The 23,879-nt window shown below is 37.7% G+C and overlaps 2 protein-coding genes across 11 annotated transcripts in view; both read right to left on the reverse strand.

Moving 5' to 3' along the window:
* Positions 1–9,700, reverse strand: part of LOC306879071 (leucine-rich repeat flightless-interacting protein 2-like) — a 43,634-nt gene extending 33,934 nt beyond the window's left edge. For 7 of the 10 annotated variants that reach the window (XM_079431771.1, XM_079431767.1, XM_079431765.1 and 4 more), the window contains exon 1: positions 9,064–9,672. In XM_079431771.1, coding sequence (XP_079287897.1) covers positions 9,064–9,153 — 90 coding nt within the window. In that variant the 5' untranslated portion in view covers positions 9,154–9,672. Of the gene's footprint in view, positions 1–9,063 lie in introns of all 10 variants that reach the window. The other 3 variants (XM_079431772.1, XM_079431768.1, XM_079431764.1) reach the window with 3 other exon arrangements.
* Positions 9,701–11,006: 1,306 nt separating this feature from the next.
* On the reverse strand, positions 11,007–23,402 carry LOC306878876 (melanophilin-like). The gene is made up of 14 exons (XM_079431455.1): positions 23,354–23,402; positions 22,489–22,616; positions 19,652–19,873; positions 19,406–19,518; positions 16,300–16,341; positions 16,067–16,128; positions 15,429–15,518; positions 15,233–15,347; positions 14,280–14,476; positions 13,207–13,290; positions 12,873–13,067; positions 11,886–12,050; positions 11,548–11,619; positions 11,007–11,444 (listed from the first exon to the last, which is right to left on the reverse strand). Exons 2-14 carry the CDS (start codon positions 22,596–22,598, stop codon positions 11,391–11,393), a joined length of 1,521 nt encoding a protein of 506 aa, XP_079287581.1. The 5' UTR covers positions 22,599–22,616; positions 23,354–23,402; the 3' UTR covers positions 11,007–11,390.
* Positions 23,403–23,879: the final 477 nt, after the last annotated feature.

Raw genomic sequence — 23,879 nt, forward strand, 5'->3', positions numbered from 1 at the left:
GTCACATTAATCAAAGTGGCAGTAAAGACACTGATAGAAAAAGAAATCTTTCAAATAAATGCTGCTCTTCTTAACTTTCTATTCTTTAATGAATCCAATGAATACATAATTTACAATATCGCTCAGGAAAATGTGTGCATCCACATTCTGTCACGGGTTGGTGATATACAAAGGCACGGTGATGGAGATCAACAGAAAAGTCTTTTAAGGAAAAGATATTATGTGTTCCAGGCAACCCGTAACCCATGTTTTTCCAACCTTCTGCCCGTGAAAGTGCACTGGAATGGCAGTCAGACCCGTGACTTCCCACCCGTGAACTCGTACTAGATCGATGTACTCCCAGTTCCGCACTCTGATGTCACATAGCCCGCGAAACAACAATAGCAGTCCCTACGAATGCGGTGTTTATGCAAGTGGTATGCGGGGAGAAATAGACTTTAGGACAATATAACGTTGCAATCAAATAATAATAATACAATAATTACAATTCCACAATTCCTTGCGCTCCGGCCATTTGTTGTGACTTGCCTGGAACGCAACAAAGTTGTGAGTCGTGGTTTGAAGTCGTGATTTACGGGCTCAAAAACCTACCTAGAACGCAGCATTAGAGCGCTACTTGCTGAAAGGACCTCCATTTAGTGATCCCAGAAAGTGCTATTTGGTTGGGTTCAAAAAAAATATAGAAAAGTGAATCCAAAGCACTTCTTCCGGTTCCAGCCACCATCTTTCCTGGTTTGAATAAGGAATTAGACTCCATATTTGTGAAGTGATTAATCATTATGGTTCTTGTTGATATTATTGTTTCCCTTTTTTGGGGGATGTGATTATACCTTGTAACTGTTCATGATATTGTTCCCCCCTGCAATGGTTATTTTGGTATCTTCCATTTCTACTGAGCAACTGATTATATCTACACCTGTGATTAATTTTGTATCTGACACACACTTTTGTTTTGTTTCTAGAGTGAGTCATGTTTGAATAAAGTCTTTTTAACGTTTTGGAACCGGAAGTGCCTTGGATTCATTTTTCTATAGAAAAAAGTCTTTTAATTAGATAAATCCAGGAGACAAGGCAAGTACATCAACTTAACATAGACTGAGAATGGACAAAGGCTCCCTGTGCTGTAAAAGTTCCACCGGGGAAGGAGGGCGAGTGCCCTGGAGGCTGGTGCAGAGCAGGAACAGGGCAGAAACGAGGGAGGCCTCAAGGGTGGGTCAGGGAGCCAAGGAGGCATCGGCAGTTCGGGGAGCCATGGAGGCGCCGGCCATTCAGGGAGGGCAAGGAGAATGGACCTTTGTGGCCTTGTCCAGGTTACCCAGCTCGGCCACTATGGCCATGGGCATATGCCCCCCCCCCAAAAAAATTCCTTGGGGAGGTATTAGGGGCCTACAGGCCAGGATGGGTTCTGGAGGAGCAGGTACTGGCTGACGAAGGAGACTCAGGAGACGAAAGAGGACTGGACGGGACCAGTGGAGACGAAGGGGAGCTGGACGGAACCAGCGGAGGCAAGGGAGACTCGGGAGACGACAGAGAGCTGGATGGGACCAGCGGGAATGGAAGCCCTCTCTTGACTCTGGTCAGGGGCTGGAAGCACGCTCTCTCGACTCTGGTCACAGGCTAGAGCCATCTCTCGACTCTGGTCAGTGGCTAGAGCAACAGTCTTTTCCTCCTCATTCTCCTCTTTTGGGTTGAGGTTAAGGGGATTGCTGAAAGAAGGGATCGGGCTCTTTGGAATGGTATGGTGGAGGGCGCTGGTAGATGGTGAGCTGAAGCACCCACCTGCTTCAGAATGGGAACAGGACTACTATCCTTCACATCAACAAGGAACTCCGAGCCATTTAAATCGAGGACGTAATTAATAAAGTCTGCTATGGGTCTATAGCAATCATCAGAAGACAGAAATCAAAACAAATTATCATCATCGTATCCCACCCGGAAGCAAGCATTAAGCACACGATTGCTCCAGCTCACCAGATGGAAAACACTCAGGAACTCCTCCACATATCGCTCCAAAGGCTGTCCATCCTGCTGGATGTTCAGGAGAGCGTCTTCAGCCCCGTTCATTTTTTGAGGTCCATTCTTCTGTCACGGGTTGGTGATATACAAACGCATGGTGAAGATGGAGACCAACAGAAAAATCTTTTAATTAGATAAATCCAGGAGATAAAACTTAACATAGACAAAGAACAGACAAAGGCTAAGGGAGAACTGAGGGTTTAATTAGGGGTGCAAACAAAGGAAATGACGAATTAATAATACACAGGTGAACAGAATGACAATCAGGAAACTTAGGAAACCTAGGTCACAACGAAGAGAACAGAAAACAAGGCATACATGTAACATGCGGTTTCAGTAAATAATATTTTATTTATTTATATATTTATTTATATATTAATATTTTAGTTTATTTATATAAGTTTAATACAATGTTTAAAGTGAGCAAACACAGGGCGCTGTAATAGTTGATTCAAGGTCAAGTTATTCTTAAGAACTGATTCTTTTTTAATGAAACTCTCAGTAAATGGATGGTTTGATTTAAACACATAACAACTGACTCCTTCACTGAACCATGAGTCACTTTCCAGTTATGTCCAATTCAATATTAAGATTGTAAGATGACACTTTTCCTCCAAATATACAGAAATATTCTTATAAAACAGCAATATTTATATGGCACAAAAATAATCAAGATAATCAAATATATCAAACAAAATGTATTTTTATTTTTAAATGATTTGTGTAGACTGGAGCCCTGATTCTACCACTGACACATTGCTGCTTTTCATATTTTGCTGTGTGAAGCAAGATATCTGTCATAATCTAACATAGCACATAAGTAGTATTAGGAAGACTTTAATCTTCATAGATTAAGGAATAATCATTCAACTACTCGCACTTACAAGACAAGCCTGCACTTGGCATAAACTGTAAGATGTGCTTTTGGGACTGTTGGTGTGTATATTTGCATGTGAAAATCTCTTCCAGTCATTCAAAGAGCTCAAAGAAGGGAGAGAGGAACAATTTATTCAAATTGCCACAGTGGAACTCATGAATATCTGAGATCAAACTCATGCTTTGGCAACTCCATGTGAATGAACTTTACCTCACAATCCGCTCCCAGGCAGACCAGCTCAGAATAGACTCTCTTCCAATTAGACAATCCAATAACAAAATCGCATAGCCTTGATACAGTCTTGATCTATTTCTAGAGAACTCCTAGCATGGCAACATTGAGTCAGTTTGATATGGATTCCACATGGCAGAAATTAAGTAGGCAGTTGTGGTTCAGGCCTAGCTCATTTTGATTTATACTCTGGGTGTCTTTGGAGACCATGAGCACACATAAGATTAGGCTCCAAAGCAAACAAGCCTGCACCTCACAGCCATATTTAACATATGTGGCTTGGAGCAAGACTTCAAAATGAACTTTGCATAGGGACTGATGGAACAAACAACAAGAGCGTTCCTCCTCCTCAACAATCTTGCGGAGGGGTTAATTTGAATATCAAGTATGCTGAGTCATACTTCACCCAGATCACAAATGTGTGTGTGTGTGTGTGTGTGTTTTCATTTGCGTGGACAAGAAATGGAGTGAGTCAGCAATACAGATTATTATACTGTATTTTGTTAGGAAAATTTAAGCAGATAAATAAAAAATACACTGGGGAAATTAATAAAAAGTTCTGTGTGTTGTTTTTCAGAGAAAAAAAAAACCTTTTCAATTTAATGATTTTTTTTTATTTAATGACTAAAATTGTCATGTGGTTTAACCATCATTATTACATTTTTTATCATATACCTTTATACAATGAATATGTACACATCTTTAAAAATTATCTTGAAAACAAATAAAATGCTTTTGTAAAAAGCTAGCTTCCTAATAAGGTTTTCGTTTTAAGAAATGTAATCTTTCAATGCAGATTTTTTTTCTTCAATGCAATTTTTTTTAGAAGAACTGAATTCAAATCACTGTTTGAATGAACTGTATTTTAAAAATATTTTTGAATAAATAAAAAGTAAAAATATGTGTCATGTCATTAACCCTATTTTTGCTTGTGGAAAGCAGCCAGTAAATCTTTTTGTATTTTATAAAATAAATGTTTGTTTACATTTTCTACTGATCAGTTTTTCATCAAATATTAGAGATGAGTACATATACTAGAAAACATTAATAAAGTGAAAGTGACATACAGCCAAGTATGGTGACCTATACTCGGAATTTGTGCTCTGCATTTAACCCATCCAAAGTGCACACACACAGCAGTGAACGCACACACACCTTGAACACACACCCAGAGCAGTGGGCAGCCATTTATGCTGCAGCGCCCGGGGAGCAGTTGGGGGTTCAGGGCACCTCAGTCATGGTATTGAGGGTGGAGAGAGCGCTGTATATTCACTCCTGCCGGCCTGAGACTCGAACCCACAACCTTTGGATTACAAGCCAACTCTCTAACCATTAGACCACGACTTCCCCTTGAGCACACTTTAAGCATTTTAATGAGCCTACTAATATGCCTGGATCGCAGTAGTCAAATTCCTCTGCAACTAAGCAGAGAACTGGCTTGCAAGATGGGAAATTGCACTGAGCAATTTGCGTTCAGCTCTGAAGTTGTCATTTTACTTGTGGCAGTACCTGATTTGCATAATTCTGTCAGTAAATGAGGTACTAAAAGAACACCGTTACCAAATAAACAATCCTTAAACAATGGTCACATAAAACGGTTTGACAGTGATTCTGAGTAAATATAATACACAGTTATAGGGAATGAGTTGTTTTTGTTTTCCAGGTGACAGTGCTGGAGATTAGACGGTCATGGAGAGTAGCTCCAGACTAATCTGCTTTTAGAGCACAATGCAGGCCCATAACGCATCACTGTCTGCTACTCACCTCAGTCTACCCAGCAACTTAATCGCAGGCTTACTGCAACCCTCCTTCATACACACGCTCGCAATGGCCTACAACATCAGCTTTGCCTCCCACTGCACCACAGAGAGCAGAATAGGCTGATATATGACCCTGCATGACTAACAGAAAAACTGCCTCTGCATTCCTGGCACTTCACAATTGAGGTCTTTCTCTGTTAAACTGTCATCAGAAGCCCTGAAAGGGAATACATTTCAGATGACTGTGGCGTTTTAATGAAAGCGGCCAAAATGATGCACAGTAGTGAGGCTCCTAGAGGGGCGATTAACACAGGATGTTGTGGAGAGGCTTAAAGGATGCAGGTCAGTGGGTGGTCGCTGGCCAATCTGTTGCTGCAAATGGTCTAAATACTCTTCTGCTACTAGGTCAGCAAAATTCCCTCCCCCGACGATCCAAAAACCGCACCTTTTCCTCCACAAACCCTACCCTTCTGCAATAATAACTGTCAAAACCTTCACAAAGTTCTAAATGTCATCCTAAACCTTTATGGTCTACCTCCAAATCCACACTTTGCTGACGTAATGCCGCATTAAAGGTTCACTGGAGCCTTCATCAGTGTTTCTGCAAAGTGGGCGGTCGAGAGATCCCTAAAATATCCAATTGGACGTTCCACGGTCTCACAGGCACACGAGCCATGGCAGGTCTGCAAGACCATAAGTACATATCAAGAGCGCCATTTGGAACAAAGCCTAAGACGAACAGCCTTAAAGGCTTTCTGCTTCCTGTCTCAGGAGTTGGAAAATACAAGGGCAGTAAGTGGAAAAAAAGACGAATGTGAATGGAGTCCAAAGTTCCAATGCACTCCACATGCTGTGACTGAGGTAGATGTTAAATTTGGATCAAGAGATGTGATTTCTGCTTCTGTGCATCTAAGACATGGTAAAGACATTCCACTTGGAAAGAGGTCGGTCACTGAGTTTGAATAACATCCACTTGATTATGCATTTTGCTCCATTCTTCTGTAAATATAATAAGAGTAGTGTAGGACACGTTATGTAGCCACCTTGGACAAAATTAGACCTTTGGTGTAAGATGGGCCCCCATAATTGATAAAGAAGGTCCCAAGTGGCATGTGTTACTATTTTTTTTTAACACTTATTGTAATTTATGAGGTTATCATTTAATAATCCCATTAATTAGTTTTCTTAACTTCTTAACCATTCATTTAAAGTTAGGGTTAATTGAGTGAAATCATTCAGTTATTTTACAATTTAAAAGTACATGCACATTGTTCTTAAAGGGATAGTTCAAGCTTTATAATGGCTGTGAATAGTGCTTAATAAAGGGGGTTAATAAAGGCCTTCTGAAGTGAATCGATGCATTTGTGTAAGAATAAAATCCATATTTAAAGAAATGTAAACTTTAAAATTTTAAAATTTAAACAAAATCTTTATTGACATTCAGCAATTGTAGAGCAATTTTCTAGGAAAAAAACAAACATTTTGTTTCTGTACTGGCTTATTTGTTCAATTAGGCATTAGCTATAGCTACAGTTGTTTCTACAAGTCACAGAGCTCAATTTTTATTGGTGGACCCCTCTCCCCAGGGCCCAATAAAGGACCTTTGAGTCAAACGTCCTCCCCATGCTAATTTGTACCATTTTACAGACTGTAATGTGTTGAACAGACCAAACATCACTGTACATTTAAACAGAGAGTGAGCAGCTGAGACACATGCTGCAAAGAAGCCAAAAAGTCTATTAACACAGTGCTTAAGCTAAATAAAAACATTGAATTAACTATAAAATGCGTGGGAAAGACTATGGAAAGACTTTCACATGATTGCCATGGCAAAAACTAAAGCTCTATTATGATCACATTAAAATAAAGCCTACACCCCAAACCCGCTGCTGCTGCTGCAAACAAACAGAGGAAAGAAAGGTGGTCAAGTTTCTACAGAGATTGGCTGTTCTGTAATGCATTTCCTTGGCATCGCTGTTCCCTGCGTGGTGTATAAAAACAGCTCAGCTGGCAGAGATGTTGATTATACTCATTAAAGATGAACCTTGTAAGTGCTACATAGCTGTCTGACTGGCCCAGCATCTTAATGACCCCATATGACACCACACACCTACTTCATGCCTTAACAGAGCAATCTAATAGGCTGCTTTGTGACTGTGCCTTTCCTGTCAAACACTAAGTTTAGGTATATGTTTAAAAGATTAGTCCACCCAAAAATTATTTCTAAACCTGTAGAATTTTATTTTGTCTATCTACTTTTTTCATCAGTTATAATGACTGTGGACAGGTAGCTTCAAATGCGAATCACTGATAGTCTCAAGTGTGCTGTTGCAATTGGATCATTGAGTCTGCATGTTTCAAAATCATTGTAAGTCTAAGCAGATTGTATAAACCATTGTACACCAGTGATTTCTATGATCTACTTAGGCTTACAATTTTGGGGGGAAATGGAGCACATCAGTCAAGTGAACAAATTGTTCAGGTTTTGTGAATTGGATCAAGTGAATAACTGAAAAGATCAGACTTAAGTGCATTCTTAAATCATTTTAGAGCCAGAAAGCAGCTTGAACTAAAGTGCTTAATCGATTGAGTTGTTTATGAATTGAGCAGGGTGGATGTGATGGTTTTCAGCAAAGGAAAACTTAAATTTCTGTCTGTAATTAGAAAATAGTGCACAAATCAACATGGACAACATTACCATACTTTTATGGTAATTATGTGGAGTCTATTGAGCTTTCATTATATTGAAATTAGTTCCCTGTACGTATTTCAAAAACTCACTTCTGGTGTTAAACATAAGAATAAAAGTTGTATGAGTTTGGAATGGCACGATTTAAAATAATGTAATAAAGTTAAAATCTTAATTTTTGGTTGAACTATTCCTTTAACTTTGACTCATTTCTCCCTTTGGCATTATGGCTGATGTGCAGTTTCCGTGAGAAAGTAGAACAAAAAGAAAGGAAAAACATTTGAGGATGTAGAGTTTATTCTACTCTTTAGGGACTGATTCATCCTGTAAGAGGGGTGGTGAGTTTAATAGTGGGTGGGTACAGAATTTTACAAGAACACAAGGACCAGAGGGCAAATGATGCAAAGCATCATTACTTTTTCCATCCCTTTGCTGGAGCTGGAGACTAAATGCCCATGATGCATTTCCATACCACACCCAGAGAATTTGCCTATTAAGGGCACCAGCTAAGCATCAAGATAATGTCAAGGTCAAATAAAAGAAAGAAGCGTATTAGTAAAAACTGTGGATTCTTCAGTGAGGAAATGCTTTCCAGATGTGGTCAGTTGATCCAAAAGGTCACAGAGGTATTTAAGTGAACCAAACAACCTGAATATTTTTGTAAAGACTAGTGGCACTAAACACAAACCTTTTGAAACATAAAGAATAGGATGACTTTAATTAACAATAAAACAATAGATGAGTGCAAATAAACCCACTGCACTATTTATCTTCTGCATTTATGACACGCACTCTCCAAGCCTTCTGTGTCTGCTTTTCATTAAGAACTGAAAACCGAACGATTTCAGGACGATGCTGGATCGCATAAGGCAGAGTATTTAAGTGATCAGCACAATTTGAGCTCTGTGTGTTTTAAAATACATCCTTGAGGTGAGGCTATTCGGGCCATTTACTGGGTGTGACGTGCCGCATCAGAGCAGCTTCTGACGTCAGCAGTCTGGGACCTTCTCTCGGCTTTTTCGTTTGGTCTTTGCTTCGTGACGTCACGCCGCTGTGCAGGTATCCAAACGCGAAGATGCTGTCGCTCAGCTGCTCTAACGCTCGACGCGATTGTTTACCACTATAATTAACCTAGAACTGAAGTCTTTCAATCATGTAGGTCAGCTAGCAACAAAGCACTGATTCAGACTGAGACAAATAATGTGTTTTTGTAATTCACAAGCGCTTAATAACTGAGAGGGCAAGGGGCACAATGTTTCCCATTCACATTAATAAAGGACACGTGCGTCATCATATCCGTGTTCATTTTTCTGCATGCGGGAAACGGGTGGACAGCACAACTGACAAAACCCCTTTCATTATTCAGCGAGGTCATTGGGGATTCCCATTAAGACTTACATTTGAAAAACTCCAGTAAGTTAGTTGGAGTAAAAAGACGACATTTTACGCAGCATGATGGGCTACGTCTATAGGAGCACGTGAAATCTTACCTCGCGAGCTATTTGACTGAGAGCATCATCCTCCGCCGATAGTTTCTCCCGGTTGGGAATTCTTTTCCTCCCCGTTACTTGCATTGCCATTTTAAATTCCCTTATACTCTGACACAAAAAATGACCTCGCCAAACTGAAGTGCTGTCCAGTTGTGTATATGTCAAAGAGCACCATTCAAAGTGGCATGGTCGTAAGTGAACAACATTAATAAATGGTTATATTGTAACCACAAGCAAAAATATGTAGCGTACTAGGACACATCCTCCCTTTGATGCCCCATCGTCTCCACAAACCGCACGAATATAAGGCGGGAGCCTGTTGCACATTCAAACGACACATCGATATATCAAAACATCACGGATAGGATGGAAGATGACAGTTTGCTGATTCGCCATGAGCACGATAGACCGTAGGCACTCCTGAGAATATAACCGGTCATCCCTTAATATTCCTTCCTACGTTAGTTCGGTACATCAAAGCAAACGAATGAAGAATAAAGTCATCTGTCCAGAGCTGCATTTGTTTCTAGGGCAAATCGAACCCGGATGATGAGCTGCCCTAGGATGAGAATACACAGCAGCCCAATGCCACACGGTCTAATTTCAGTCTGAGCTGGACGCTACGCGAAAAGTGGGCGGGACATGTGGGCGGGACCTGACCTTTGCATTTTAATTATTTCCGTCTTGTTTCGTTTTAGGGCAAGTTCGCATTTTATTTTATTATATATATATTTTTTTCCAGAATATTACTGTGAATAGGATTCATGTCATCTATCTATCTATCTATCTATCTATCTATCTATCTATCTATCTATCTATCTATCTATCTATCTATCTATCTATCTGTCTGTCTGTCTGTCTGTCTGTCTGTCTGTCTGTCTGTCTGTCTGTCTGTCTGTCTAACTACTGCACCTTTGATTAGATGGAACGAGTACCACACTGTTGTCTGGGTTGGTGCATTAGCTCCATCAAGAGGCTTTATTAGACATCTACAGTTTATGTTGCTACTGGTGCATCGTTTCATCCCATAATTTTCATGGTCGTTGTAAAAAGAGCCCCCTATGGTGGTAAACGTTGTATATACCGTTGTGATATATTTTTGAACCTCAAAAATATAATTTGATTGTGTCATTTGCAGTGTTTTAAAAACTTTATTCAGTCTAATAATGTAATCTCATAATTCTAACTATAATATAATCATTTTAATTCTTGTCTATTTAATTACAGGAAGAATAGAATATTCCCAACTACAAGGTTCATTCTGTGCAGGCGTTAGTCTTCTTTATATGTCCTCTAGAGGGCAGCACACTCCTAGACAATCGACCCCAAGGGGAAAGTGAATGCAGCAAGGGGGGGGATACGTTTTGGCTCGTTAGCATCCAACAATTATCCCCTTCATGTAATGGTGTCTAAAATTAAAATGTCCTTGTCTGCTGCCTTTCACTACATCACTTCACTGCTTTGAATGAGAAATTCTATGAATATGCTAATGGTCGCTTTCTTCGTGCACAATAGACGTCCTTGGATTGCATTATCTATAATAAAGCGTCTGCTAATGTTCACTAGAAGACTAAAACCCTTCTGAACAAAGATGGTCTCCCAGGCTCACCAAGCTGTTGTTTAAAACTAGCCAACAGACTGGGTGACCAACAAAACCAGTTTGGAGTAGTTTAATATCTTCTTTCTTTCTTTCTTTCTTTCTTTCTTTCTTTCTTTCTTTCTTTCTTTCTTTCTTTCTTTCTTTCTTTTCCCTTTTTTCTTCCTTCAAGTAGGAAAAGCATTACATACAAGCTGTTTTACAATGCATTTTCTAAGGGTACAATTGGGTGTTAGATGTTTACAGTAATAATTCAACATTTAGCTTGATAAAATGACATCTTTAGTGTACCTCCAATATATATATATATATATATATATCTCAATGCACTAAAGAAAAAAATATTGGCCATGCCAACTTTATTATTAAAATCTTTGGACAAGCAATTTGAAGAACAAAACAGGCAATGAAAAGTAAGACATTAACAGAAAGGATTTTTTCTTGGCATGAATACTTGTTTGACACCTGTTTTCTGTAAACTTTTTCATTATTTTGACTAATGTTTATTTTAGCTAGATTGGGATTTGATTAAGTTGCCTAATACAATTTACACAAGACAAAGGGCTTGCTAGTATTAAGTCAAGATCAGTGTCAAAAATCATGAACATATGATGAAGTAGTAATATAATAGTAATATAAGCAAAGATATCAAGTAAAGTGTCAAGTAATATAGGCACAGATATCATGACATAGGGAATATGTAAAATGTTAAAGAAATTAACATTTACACTTAAAAGTGTACTCTGTCTTGGGAAAACTTCGTTTTTTGTTGTATACTCAGTGCCTGAAAGAAAATATTAACAAAAACATACAATTAGTTCAAATCTGCAAGAAAACTGGGAAAATAAATTTAATTTTACTAAGATTATTTGTTCAGATCAGATCACCTTTTTCTTGGCTTTATCAAATGATAATCCTTTAGCACTTAGAGCAGCTATCTTGCTCTCAATGTCTGATACCTGATAAGATAAATAAATATATAAATACAGATAGATAGACAAACAGATAGATAGATAGATAGATAGATAGATAGATAGATAGATAGATAGATAGATAGATAGATAGATAGATAGATAGATAGATAGATAGATAGATAGATAGATAAACAGACAAACAGACAGACAGACAGACAGATAGACAGATAGATAGATAGATAGATAGATAGATAGATAGATAGATAGATAGATAGATAGATAGATAGATAGATAGATAGATAGTAGTTCACCTCACTCTCTGTGCTCTGAACTTTGGCAGCTGCCAAAGCAACCTGGTCCTCCAGTTCAGAGAGATCTGAATCAGTTAATGGGCCGCCGTAGTGATTCTTGGTATTCTGCTCAATCATATGCAACTTTTTCACCATATCGAAGGACTTCCCTGCGGTCATGTACACCTGCAGTGAAAAGAAAAGAAAGAAAATAGAGTTCTGAACAAATATCTTATACAAAAATCTGCTGAAGCTGGCTGCTTTCAAATTTTAAGTTTGCTCAACTTTTCTTTTTTTTTTTACAGTGTACACTTAAGTGATAAAAGATTGTATATGTCATTGATATTCCAAGTGTCTAATCTCTCTCCTCCACACAAACATAACAATATCTATTAGAGGGACAAGCTTACATTTTCCTCAAGTTCCCTGTATGCATCATCAGCCTGCTTAAGATCTGTGCCCGCTAACTGAAGTCTGTCATTAGGATTTGAGGGGGCCAACTCGTTCATAGCACTTTCTGTAGCATTAATTGTTCTTAGAATCTCAGTTGTGATGTCGCATAGGGCCGCTGCGGTGGATCTCTGAAAGTAATTAACCGAGAGAAGCCTAATCAGCATTAAAACCCTAAAAATGACTGTAACATGGCTAAGGTTGTAGCTAAATGAGGCGTAAGTGTAGCTATGAAAATAACTCAGGGGTGCTATGAACTTCTTTCAGTTGTTTACTTGGTTATGCTAATAAAGATGTGATAAAACTCAGCTTTTTAAGATTATTAATAAAGCATTTGTGCTCTGGCATTCTATAAAATATTTTACGGGAAGCTTGTGGTAAGTTTCCTGACTTTCAAAACCCACTTGTATTCCACTAGTACTCTGATAATGAGAAACCTGAATCTGCATTAATTGTTCTACTGATAAAACATTAAAATACATTTCATCAAGAAAACCTTACCTTGCACAAAGACTGCATTTTTTGGCCTTTATGGATGTGTGTTGTCTGAGTCCTCACCTTTTGTGCTTCAGTGGGCATTTCATCACTGGATGAGCTCAGGGGTGCCTGGTCCCCCCTCACAGTGAACCCTTTGGACTGAGGAGGCCTCTTCGGCTCGTCCTCGTCAGAGGAAAGCGCTTTGTCACTCATCAGCTCATCTAGTTTTCTCCTCAGCTTCTCCTCCTCCATCTGCCCTGCTGTGGGCTGGACAGGCTACAGACATACAACATAAGTATTTAATATTAAAATAATGAGAATGACCTACATGAAACCTTTAGCCCAAACTTTTTAATTCAGGGCAGCTCTACTATAGCCTAATAAAAGTGTTTCTGGTTTGAGACTTTAATCATACCTGATCAGGAGGCAAAGTCATTTTCTCTTCCATTCTATTTAAGAGACTCTCAATGGCAGACATTCTCTTGTTCAGTTCATTGATCTAACTCACAGCAACAGGTAAAAGAAAAAGAAAAGAAAAAAAAAAACAAAGTTGCAGATTGATGAAATGAACACAAGGCAGTCAGACTTTTGTCCAAGTCAACTTAGAAAGAAGCCATCTGAATGTAAATCATTCATCGTAATCATAATACAATAACAGACAAAATATAAGGTAATTCAAACTAATCTAACCTATAATAATTTATTAAAAGTTGCAATAAAACAGTACTTTTAATAGATGCAGTACTGTTCAAATATTGAGATATATTTTTTCTGTAAATATCTAAGATTTTTGTATGATTTTGAAAGAAGATTCTTATACTCACCAAGGCCACATTTAGTTGATCAAAAAAATTGCAAAAAAGTAATAGTGAATATTACAATTTAAAATAGTGTTTCTCTCTCTCTCTCTCTCTCTCTCTCTCTCTCTCTCTCTCTCTCTTTTAATATATTATAAAAAGACATTTATGTTGGTAAAGCTGGCAACGCAGTCTTCAGTGTCACATGATCCTCCAGAAATCATTGTAATATGCTGATGTGGTGTGCAAGTAACATTTCTTATTATTATCTCATCAGGTTAAAAACAGTTGCACTGATTATTATTTTGTCAAATCTGTGATGCATTTTTATTTCAGGATTTTTCATTGAATAGAACGTTCAAACAAAACAGCATTTATTTGAAATAGAAAGTCTTGTAACAGTCTTTACTCTTATTTTTGATCAATTAAATGTGTTCTTAAATAATAAAAATATATAATAAAAATATTATTTAAAAAAATATAATAATATTACTGACCCCAAACCTTTCATAGACAGTGTTTAAATGTTTAAAATCATTTACACCCATATAAGGTGAAGAGCTAAGTCATATCAGTATTTGTCAAGGGGATTTGTTGTTGAAATCACATGCTGAAAACTGCTCATTTTGCCTCACTGAGATGTATAATTATATTATAAGTGCAAAGAAAGCCCCTTAATCTCTGATCATACCGGTGGTGCACTCTGATGAATGTTTTCCTGAGATGATGCTCGACTACGGCGGCGTGGGGGCAGCTGATAGACGGGGTAACGGAACATATCCTCCTCCTCTGAAGTATCCAGGTAGATCTGGCGTGGAGCCACAGAGGAGTTGATTTTAGAGAGAGAGCGCGCACGTGCCATTCTGTGTTCAGAGTGTGTGCCATCATCTAAAACAAAAATAAAGGAGACAAATTTATTAATCTGTTTATTGCTGTTTAAAACAAAAAATCCATCAGAGGTCCCCTGGTGAATATCAAGAATAGTGCATCTATCCTATACAACTAACATACTAATTGAATAGGCATTATAATACAATATTTTAAGACTATAAGATTTGTAGTAGTTAAGATCTTAACCTTGACTCAAATCACCTGCATTATAACCCTACATTATTAATTTTTTGCAAGTAATTTTCAAAATGTTATGTCATCACAAATTGGTTTCTCATTCAGTATGTTTTACAATAAAAACATCTATCAAAATTACATAAATTACAATTTATGTTTATATTAAAACAATTAAAAATAATAGATGTTGGGGTAAGAATAATATTCATTTATTTAAAATGCATTCATTTAGTTAAATACATTTTAAAATGTAATTGAAATATATAATGTTTAAGTAAAATACATAAAAAACATTAAAATATTTGTTATACATTCTCTGAAAAAAAAAACACTCTAAAACTAAAACAAAAAATTATTTTAGTGGTGTAATATTGTATAGGCACAGGCAACATTAATAGTCTTTCTCTGTAATCTAAACATTTTTGTGCATACGCAAATCCTTTTAGACTGAAATCTAAAATACCAGATATTTTTTAACACTATTCAGCAGAAGATTATGTAAAAGTGTGCATTTGTGAAAGGAGGAGGAAGAAAAAAAAGAAAGAATGGAAAACCAACAGAATGTGTTTGCTTGACCTGGGCGCGAGAACTTGTCGAGACTTTTTCTGCGGTTCATGCGATGATGATGGTGATGGTACATGTCAGAGTTGTATTCTACATCATTCCGCTGACCTCTGTCTTCATGGATGTACTGGAGAAGAGAGAAAAGTGTCTATAATGCCTGAGTACCCATAAGAGTGGATGTTTATAACAATACGAGTTCTCTCAATACCTGGACAGACTGTCTGCGAGAGTGAGTGCTATAGTCATCCATGTCAAGATCCATGGGGTGGACAGAGAGAAGACGCTTGGTCTTTCGCATCTGAGAAGAAGTCAGGATGATTTTAGACTGGATTTCAAAGTACTGGTTTAAGAGAGCTTTGTTATCGTAATTGCACACTTTAAAATGTTCTCACTCTGCTTCTAGACAATGATTTTAAAATATTGACTGGGGTTTATGATATAATGTATACCAGTCATCAGCTATACATTTAACTGCTTTAAACTACAAATTTTTGGAGAAGAAAAAACTCAATTTATTTATTAAAATCAATTTATTTCATAATTAATACTTATGTCATAATTTTGCATTTTTATCTTATAATTATGACTTAATGTCTCATAGTTTTGATGTTTTATCTCATAATTATGATTTATCAGTTATATATTTTACTTACTTTTTTCCTTTTTTTTCCCCGGCTCTCATAGGGTACTGGTCCCCTTACGCACTACACAAAAAGTGCACCACTAATACACTCTGCTCTAAAATAATGAGCCATTAAATTAATTCGCAAAAGGGAAAGCCTTAAACAAAGCCCCTGAAATTCATATTGAAACATAAATTCAAATGCATGACGATATTTAGTCTACCTGCTTATAACGTTGAGCTTCAGATGCATCCAAATGTTCATCTTCATAACCATTATATCCATCTAAGAATAAAACATATTACATATTACAGTGGTACACTATGAAAAGAGATAGCTTCAGTACTGATAAATGTTAACAAAGTTTGGCCAAGTGCCCTCAGTTTTCTCTGTGAGAGCATAAGCTGGTTTCCTGTAGTTTTCTTCGCAACACCGTGAATGTATTTGTGTACTCACTGCGCACATCAGGCATGCTCTGTGTGTCATCATCACGGTGCCCTAAAGAAACAAAGGACAATAACGTGAGTGCTGGTCTCCTGCAAATGAGAATACAAGGGGGAAAATAGACATTCCTGAGTATTTAACTGATTTATCAGGCATTTTTAACTAATTAAATATTTGAGTAACTACTTCTGATAACAGTTGTTGTAAATAATACCACAACAAAATATACTGAAACTACAGTATATAACAGTAAACATAGAGCATTAACAGTTGTACAGTTATAAACCAAATAATACAGTTCAGTCATGAAACTCTAGATGGCGCAGGCTGATGGGTTGGTAACGTAACTGATTATATTCAGAGAGTTAAATGACTTGGCACAAGCTAATTGGTTCATGCTGCATATGCAGCCAATGAGCTTACTGCCTTGCATTTATATGGCTGGCTAGTAGTATTCACTTGAGATTCCTGCAGCGCGCTTTCAGAGTACCTCTAAAGCCCTCCACCTTCCCCAGCTCCACCTGTATAGATCTGCTACGGGTTATTTTATATGCCATTTGTGCAGCGGCAGTATGTCTTAAATACTCAAGGCACCATATCGCCATATGCATTGGCAGTAGCAAGTTCCTGTACTTGCTTGCAGCAGCAATAATCTACAGCTACAGCTATAATTCAGCAGCAATGTAGCAGATCTATTCCGCCGAGACCAAATACATTAACATTGTCATATCCATCACCATGCTAAAATCTTCCCGAGAGTTGTCATGATTTAAATGCAATTGTCGCTTCAGTCAGCTTTAACCTTGGGCTAAATGATCTACACTTCCATTTGTGCATTCAGCCAAGGTTTCTAATTTTTCTGTTTAACATGTCCTGTCATGAAAGTCCATAAACAACATCAGCAACTTCTGCAGTGCCCCAGACACAGCAGGTGACCCAGTTATGGCCTCAGCACTTGGGACACAGCCTCTAGACAGAGTTCTTTGAATTCAACTGACTGATAAACAAATCATCTTGGTAACTAAATACACACATACATCTAATGATAACACATGTATCTAGCCATTGCTGTCCCTTGCTGTTCTGCATCTGAAAGGCAGTATAAACAGGCTTTACTATGTTGAACTGATCATTGATGATCATTCTTGTTAAGATGATGACAGATCCCCTGCTGATTTTTTATGTTTGCCCACTGACAAAGAAATGATCAGTCTATAATTTGAATGGTAGGCTTATTTGAACAGTGAGAGACATAATAACAACAACAAAACAAAAAAATCCAGAAAAACTAATTTACAAAAGTTATAAATTGATTTGTATTTTAATGAGTCAAATTAGTATTTGATCCCCTATCAATGAGCAAGATTTCTGGCTCCCAGGTGTCTTTTATACAAGTAGCTGAGATTAGGAGCACTCTCTTAAAGGGAGTGCTCCTAATCTCAGTTTGTTACCTGTATAAAATACACCTGTCCACAGAAGCAATCAATCATTCAGATTCCAAACTCTCCACCATGGCCAAGACCAAAGAGCTGTCCAAGGATGTCAGGGACAAGATTGTAGACCTACACAAGGCTGGAATGGGCTACAAGACCATCGCCAAGCAGCTTTGTGCGAAGGTGACATCAGTTGGTGAGATTATTCGCAAATGGAAGAAACACAAAATAATTGTCAATCTCCCTCGGACTGGGGCTCCATGCAAGATCTCACCTTGTGGAGTTGCAATGATCATGAGAACGGTGAGGAATCAGCCCAGAACTTCATGGGAAGATCTTGTCAATGATCTCAAGGCAGCTGAGACCATAGTCACCAAGAAAACAATTGGTAACACACTACGCCGTGAAGGACTGAAATCCTGCAGCGCCCGCAAGGTCCGTCTGCTCAAGAAAGCACATGTACAGGCCCGTCTGAAGCTTGCCAATGATTCAGAGGAGAACTGGGTGAAAGTTTTGTGGTCAGATGAGACCAAAATCCAGCTCTTTGGCATCAACTCAACTCGCCGTGTTTGGAGGAGGAGGAATGCTGCCTATGACCCCAAGAACACCATCCCCACTGTCAAACATGGAGCTGGAAACATTATGCTTTGGGGGTGTTTTTCTGTTAAGGGGACAGGACAACTGCACCACATCAAAGCAACGATGGACGGGGCATGTAAAATGGGTCGTGGATGGGTATTTCAGCATGACAATGACCCAAAACACACAGCCAAGGCAACAAAGGAGTGGCTCACATTAAGGTCCTGGAGTGGCCTAGCCAGTCTCCAGACCTTAATCCCATAGAAAATCTGTGGAGGGAGCTGAAGGTTCGAGTTGCCAAACGTCAGCCTCGAAACCTTAATGACTTCGAGAGGATCTGCAAAGAGGAGTGGGACAAAATCCCTCCTGAGATGTGTGCAAACCTGGTGGCCAACTACAAGAAATGTCTGACCTCTGTGATTGCCAACAAGGGTTTTGCCACCAAGTACTAAGTCATGTTTTGTTAAGGGGTCAAATACTTATTTCACTCATTAAAATGCAAATCAATTTATAACTTTTTTGAAATGCGTTTTTCTGGATTTTTTGTTATTCTGTCTCTCACTGTTCAAATAAACCTACCATTAAAATTATAGACTGATAATTTCTTTGTCAATGAGCAAACGTACAAAATCAGCAGGGTTATCAAATAATTTTTCCCCCCACTGTATATATTTTAAGTATTATGCTGAAATTACTGCCTTAGTTTTTTAATACTAGCAGAAGTTTGCAGATAATAAATATTTGCATTCATTCATTTAGTAGCTGCTTGTCCAAAGCGACTATACAGGTGAAATAATAAATAAGTTCAGTTGAAATTAATATTTCATGGTGAGTAGCTATCTAATAAGTGGGATAATGTTTTTTTTTTAAACTATAATGTACAGTTAGCCAGTCATTATTACAAAATAAACTCCTTCACGGTGATATAAGACTCCTAATCATCATGCCAAGGTTTCTTTTACGCTAATGACTGTACATTATCTCTTCTTAACACTCACTTGCTTGCATAACCACTTAAAATGACTGGTGATACTGAAACAGGATGATGATGTGACAGCTTATATGGACACAATAAAGGTTATCAGGAGGCTTTTAATAGCACTCACCCTCTTCATTTAATCTCTTGTACAGTGACCTCATCACTTTTGCGCTGCCAAAACGCTTAAAGCGAGTGCGTACATTGTCATGGTACCACCCCAAGGTTCCAATTTTCAGAACCCTGCAAAAACAAATAGGTGTTATGTGAAGATTTCATATTAGTTATTCATTATACACCTAACTTTATAGTTTATTTAAGTATATAAGCTGTACTTTTTTTCTAAATATTATCAGATGTTGGAACTTTTTCTAACCTGGACATACGGCAGGGGTCGCATACCCACCCACGCTCCTTTTTGTTGTAGCGGCTGCAGGTCTTGCAGGTGTAGAGTTTACAGTCCAGACACTGCCGTTTGCTGTTCACCAGGAACTTAAAGGGCTGCAGGCAGCGGATACAGTGAGAGTCAGTCAGGTTTGACTGAGACCCCAGGAGTTCCCTCTTTGTTTCTTCCTTCTCAATTTTGGATTTAAGCTCCCTGTGGTGTAATACAAACAAACAGCCAAACAAATTACATAAATGATTGTCACTGAAATAGGCTTTGAGAATTAGGTTGCTTTCTGGAGGCAGGTTTGTCTTAGCCTTAAACTAAAACCAATTTATAATATAATTGAATATTAATCATTAGCTGAAATAAAGCCGCATAGCCGCTGAACCTATTCTCTGTCAAGGATGCACAATATATCTGTATCACATTTTGTAAGCCAATATTAGAGATTTTTTTAATTCATCTGTAGAATATATTATTTACAGTGGATATTGCTTCTATTTTAACATTTAAATGATATGATATATTTAATTTTTTCCCTTTTATTATTAGTATTGTTATTATTACTTTTATTGTTAGCATTATTATTATTACTTGTTTGTGTAGTGTTATTATTATTATTATTTTTATTAAATTGTTTTAAAGCCTCCCGTGGGCAGGTGTTGCTAAAACACTTGCAAATGCACATGGTTCGTCCAATGTAATTGTAATGTCCATGTCAAATAAAATGTAATAATAATAATTACATTTTCCTTTATTTGTTTTCACTTAAGTCAATCTTTAATAACACTAACAATTTACAAACCATGTTAAATATAATCTTTTGAAAATAACAAGGTGATTATGAATTGTTCATGCTTTACTTTATAATGTTATGATTAAAATAATTACTGAAAATATTTATAGGATTAGCAACCCTGCCAGAATTTTAATATAAGTACATCTCTAATTCTTATATCAAGACTCATATAGTAGGGTCCTTTAATGTCAGTGAACATTGTGAATGCAATGCTTTCAAAACCTAATAAGTCACACAAGTTCCACTGAATTTTCCAGTATATTCACCATCAGCATTGGAACATACACTCACCTAAAGGATTATTAGGAACACCATACTAATACTGTGTTTGACCCCCTTTCGCCTTCAGAACTGCCTTAATTCTACGTGGCATTGATTCAACAAGGTGCTGAAAGCATTCTTTAGAAATGTTGGCCCATATTGATAGGATAGCATCTTGCAGTTGATGGAGATTTGTGGGATGCACATCCAGGGCACGAAGCTCCCGTTCCACCACATCCCAAAGATGCTCTATTGGGTTGAGATCTGGTGACTGTGGGGGCCATTTTAGTACAGTGAACTCATTGTCATATTCAAGAAACCAATTTGAAATGATTCGAGCTTTGTGACATTATTATTATCACTATTACAGCATTATCCTGCTGGAAGTAGCCATCAGAGGATTGGTACATGGTGGTCATAAAGGGAAGAAAAACAATGAAACAATGCTCAGGTAGGCCGTGGCATTTAAACGATGCCCAATTGGCACTAAGGGGCCTAAAGTGTGCCAAGAAAACATCCCCCACACCATTACACCACCACCACCAGCCTGCACAGTGGTAACAAGGCATGATGGATCCATGTTCTCATTCTGTTTACGCCAAATTCTGACTCTACCATCTGAATGTCTCAACAGAAATCGAGACTCATCAGACCAGGCAACATTTTTCCAGTCTTCAACCGTCCAATTTTGGTGAGCTCGTGCAAATTGTAGCCTCTTTTTCCTATTTGTAGTGGAGATAAGTGGTACCCGGTGGGGTCTTCTGCTGTTGTAGCCCATCCGCCTCAAGGTTGTGCGTGTTGTGGCTTCAAAAATGCTTTGCTGCAAACCTCGGTTGTAACGAGTGGTTATTTCAGTCAAAGTTGCTCTTCTATCAGCTTGAATCAGTCGGCCCATTCTCCTCTGACCTCTAGCATCAACAAGGCATTTTCACCCACAGGACTGCCGCATACTGGATGTTTTTCCCTTTTCACACCATTCTTTGTAAACCCTAGAAATGGTTGTGCGTGAAAATCCCAGTAACTGAGCAGATTGTGAAATACTCAGACCGGCCCGTCTGGCACCAACAACCATGCCACGCTCAAAATTGCTTAAGTCACCTTTCTTTCCCATTCTGACATTCAGTTTGGAGTTCAGGAGATTGTCTTGACCAGGACCACACCCCTTAATGCATTGAAGCAACTGCCATGTGATTGGTTGATTAGATAATTGCATTAATGAGAAATTGAACAGGTGTTCCTAATAATCCTTTAGGTGAGTGTATAATGGGTGTTGTAAGACAGTCTGATCAAGAATTAACTTGAATATAAGCCAAATATAACTGTCCTTGCCAACAAAACAGAAAGAAAATCATCTTCCAAATAACAATTCAATAGCCACACAGAGACCTCCTTGTACAAAAAGAATAGAGCTCTGGGGCATCATGTTTTTCCAGCCTGTGGAATGGTGTGATCAGGCCTTGTGACTGTACCATGATCATCATGATGTCTTTACAACAGCAGCCTTTCACACTTTGTGGCCTTTCTCATAACCTTGTTCCACTAGAGTTTACTATAGATAGAGTATGACATATAGACAAATATCAAAGATGTTATGCAATTGTGAATTCTAGACCTCACAGTACACTAAACCTCCAATGACTTTTGGAGTCATTACTGGCTGGCTCCACTGCCAGATTACTAACATTACCCATTAACCAATGTTAAATTATGTCAAATTTGTCTCTATGGTAATATAAAGTTTAATCGTGTAAATTTAATTCCTTACCCAAGCCTCTCGTCTTCCTTTTTCCTAAGGACAAAGTCTCTCTGAATGACTTCCCACACATGTTTGGCCTCCTCTTCTGTTAGTCTGGACAGGTCCAACTTCTTGTCCATCTTCAGAGCTTAGTTGATCTTTTTTTAAACAAAATTAACAGTAAACATGACATATATATGAAGTCTAAAGATAATGCGATTCTTATAATTCCATCTCTCTACCTTAGAGATAACAGGTTTCCAATATGAGCTAGCAGAACATGCAACATGATCATATGAAGCACTGCAGTCATAATCATAATCAAAAGTACATTCATTGGGTGTGACTGTTAACTACAACACATCTACAAAATAAATAATCAAATAAATTGAGTAAACACATTTGTTAATAATTCAAATGAAGTTTTTGAATTCCATACTGAAAGAAGCTTTAGCTACTGATTATGAAAATTAGTGCTAACACGACAACTGCAATTTCATAAACAAACACTTTTCTTTAAACATCAATGATGGCACAACACCACTCCTGTGTGTAAATGTGGTAGTAGTGTCATTCTAATTCATAGTGCATTGATTGTCGTGGCCCCTCATAAATAAAGTATTCATGATGTGATCATGTAATCATTTCAGCCATGGTGCTATGAGTAACTGAACCTAGGAAATGAATCACGTCTGACAGATACCTGCTGCATTCATTAGAAAGTAATGCAAAATCACAGAGTGACAGCATACATGCACTCTTCACATTCATAACTTTAATGGCAGGAAGAACAATTGATTTAATATCATTAAAATGATTTACCTACTGAAACATTAAAAAGCAGACTGTACATAACAGAAATAGCTTCATAAGTGATAATGAAGATTTTGTTTACCTTGCTTGCAGACAAGTAGCTGCTCTTGCCAAGTCTCTCGGGATGAGGCAGATAATGTGAGGATAGTCAGAGGTATGGCAATCGTGATCACATGTCTAGTTTTTCAAATGAAATGTGGTGGAGGAGAAGCTCCACCCTTTCCTTGCTTGAAATAAACAGAATAATGAATGCATTCAAATAATAACAAGATATTATTACTTGTTGTATTTCTTTCTTCTTCTTCTTTTGGCCTTTGTTGTGTTGATTATTTTTTTCTTATTGATTTATTTTATTATAAAATAAACAGCTGATTGAATATTTGGCTGTTTCATGTTATTTTGTATTTAATCCTTAAAAACAGTTTAAAATGATTGTATTATGTTTTATACAACAGATAGTCCAACAGAACTGGGACTTTTTATTATTTCTGTCTGTGTAGAGGGCAGGCATATTGAGGAGTTTGAGATATGACATCAGAATCAGAATCAGAATGAGCTTTATTGGCCAAGTATGTTTACACATACAAGGAATTTGTTGTAGTGACAGA

Source organism: Barbus barbus (assembly GCF_936440315.1).
Source record: "Barbus barbus genome assembly, chromosome: 13".
NCBI classification, from domain to species: domain Eukaryota; kingdom Metazoa; phylum Chordata; class Actinopteri; order Cypriniformes; family Cyprinidae; genus Barbus; species Barbus barbus.

Excerpts from the sequence above, each read along its gene's own strand:
- LOC306878876 (XM_079431455.1), bottom strand. The coding sequence starts at position 22,598 with ATGGACAAGAAGTTGGACCTGTCCAGACTAACAGAAGAGGAGGCCAAA. Across the intron at positions 19,874-22,488 it reads AAGGAAGACGAGAGGCTTGG|GGAGCTTAAATCCAAAATTG; the intron begins GTAAGGAATTAA and ends ATTACACCACAG. Across the intron at positions 15,348-15,428 it reads CTCGCAGACAGTCTGTCCAG|TACATCCATGAAGACAGAGG; the intron begins GTATTGAGAGAA and ends TCTCTTCTCCAG.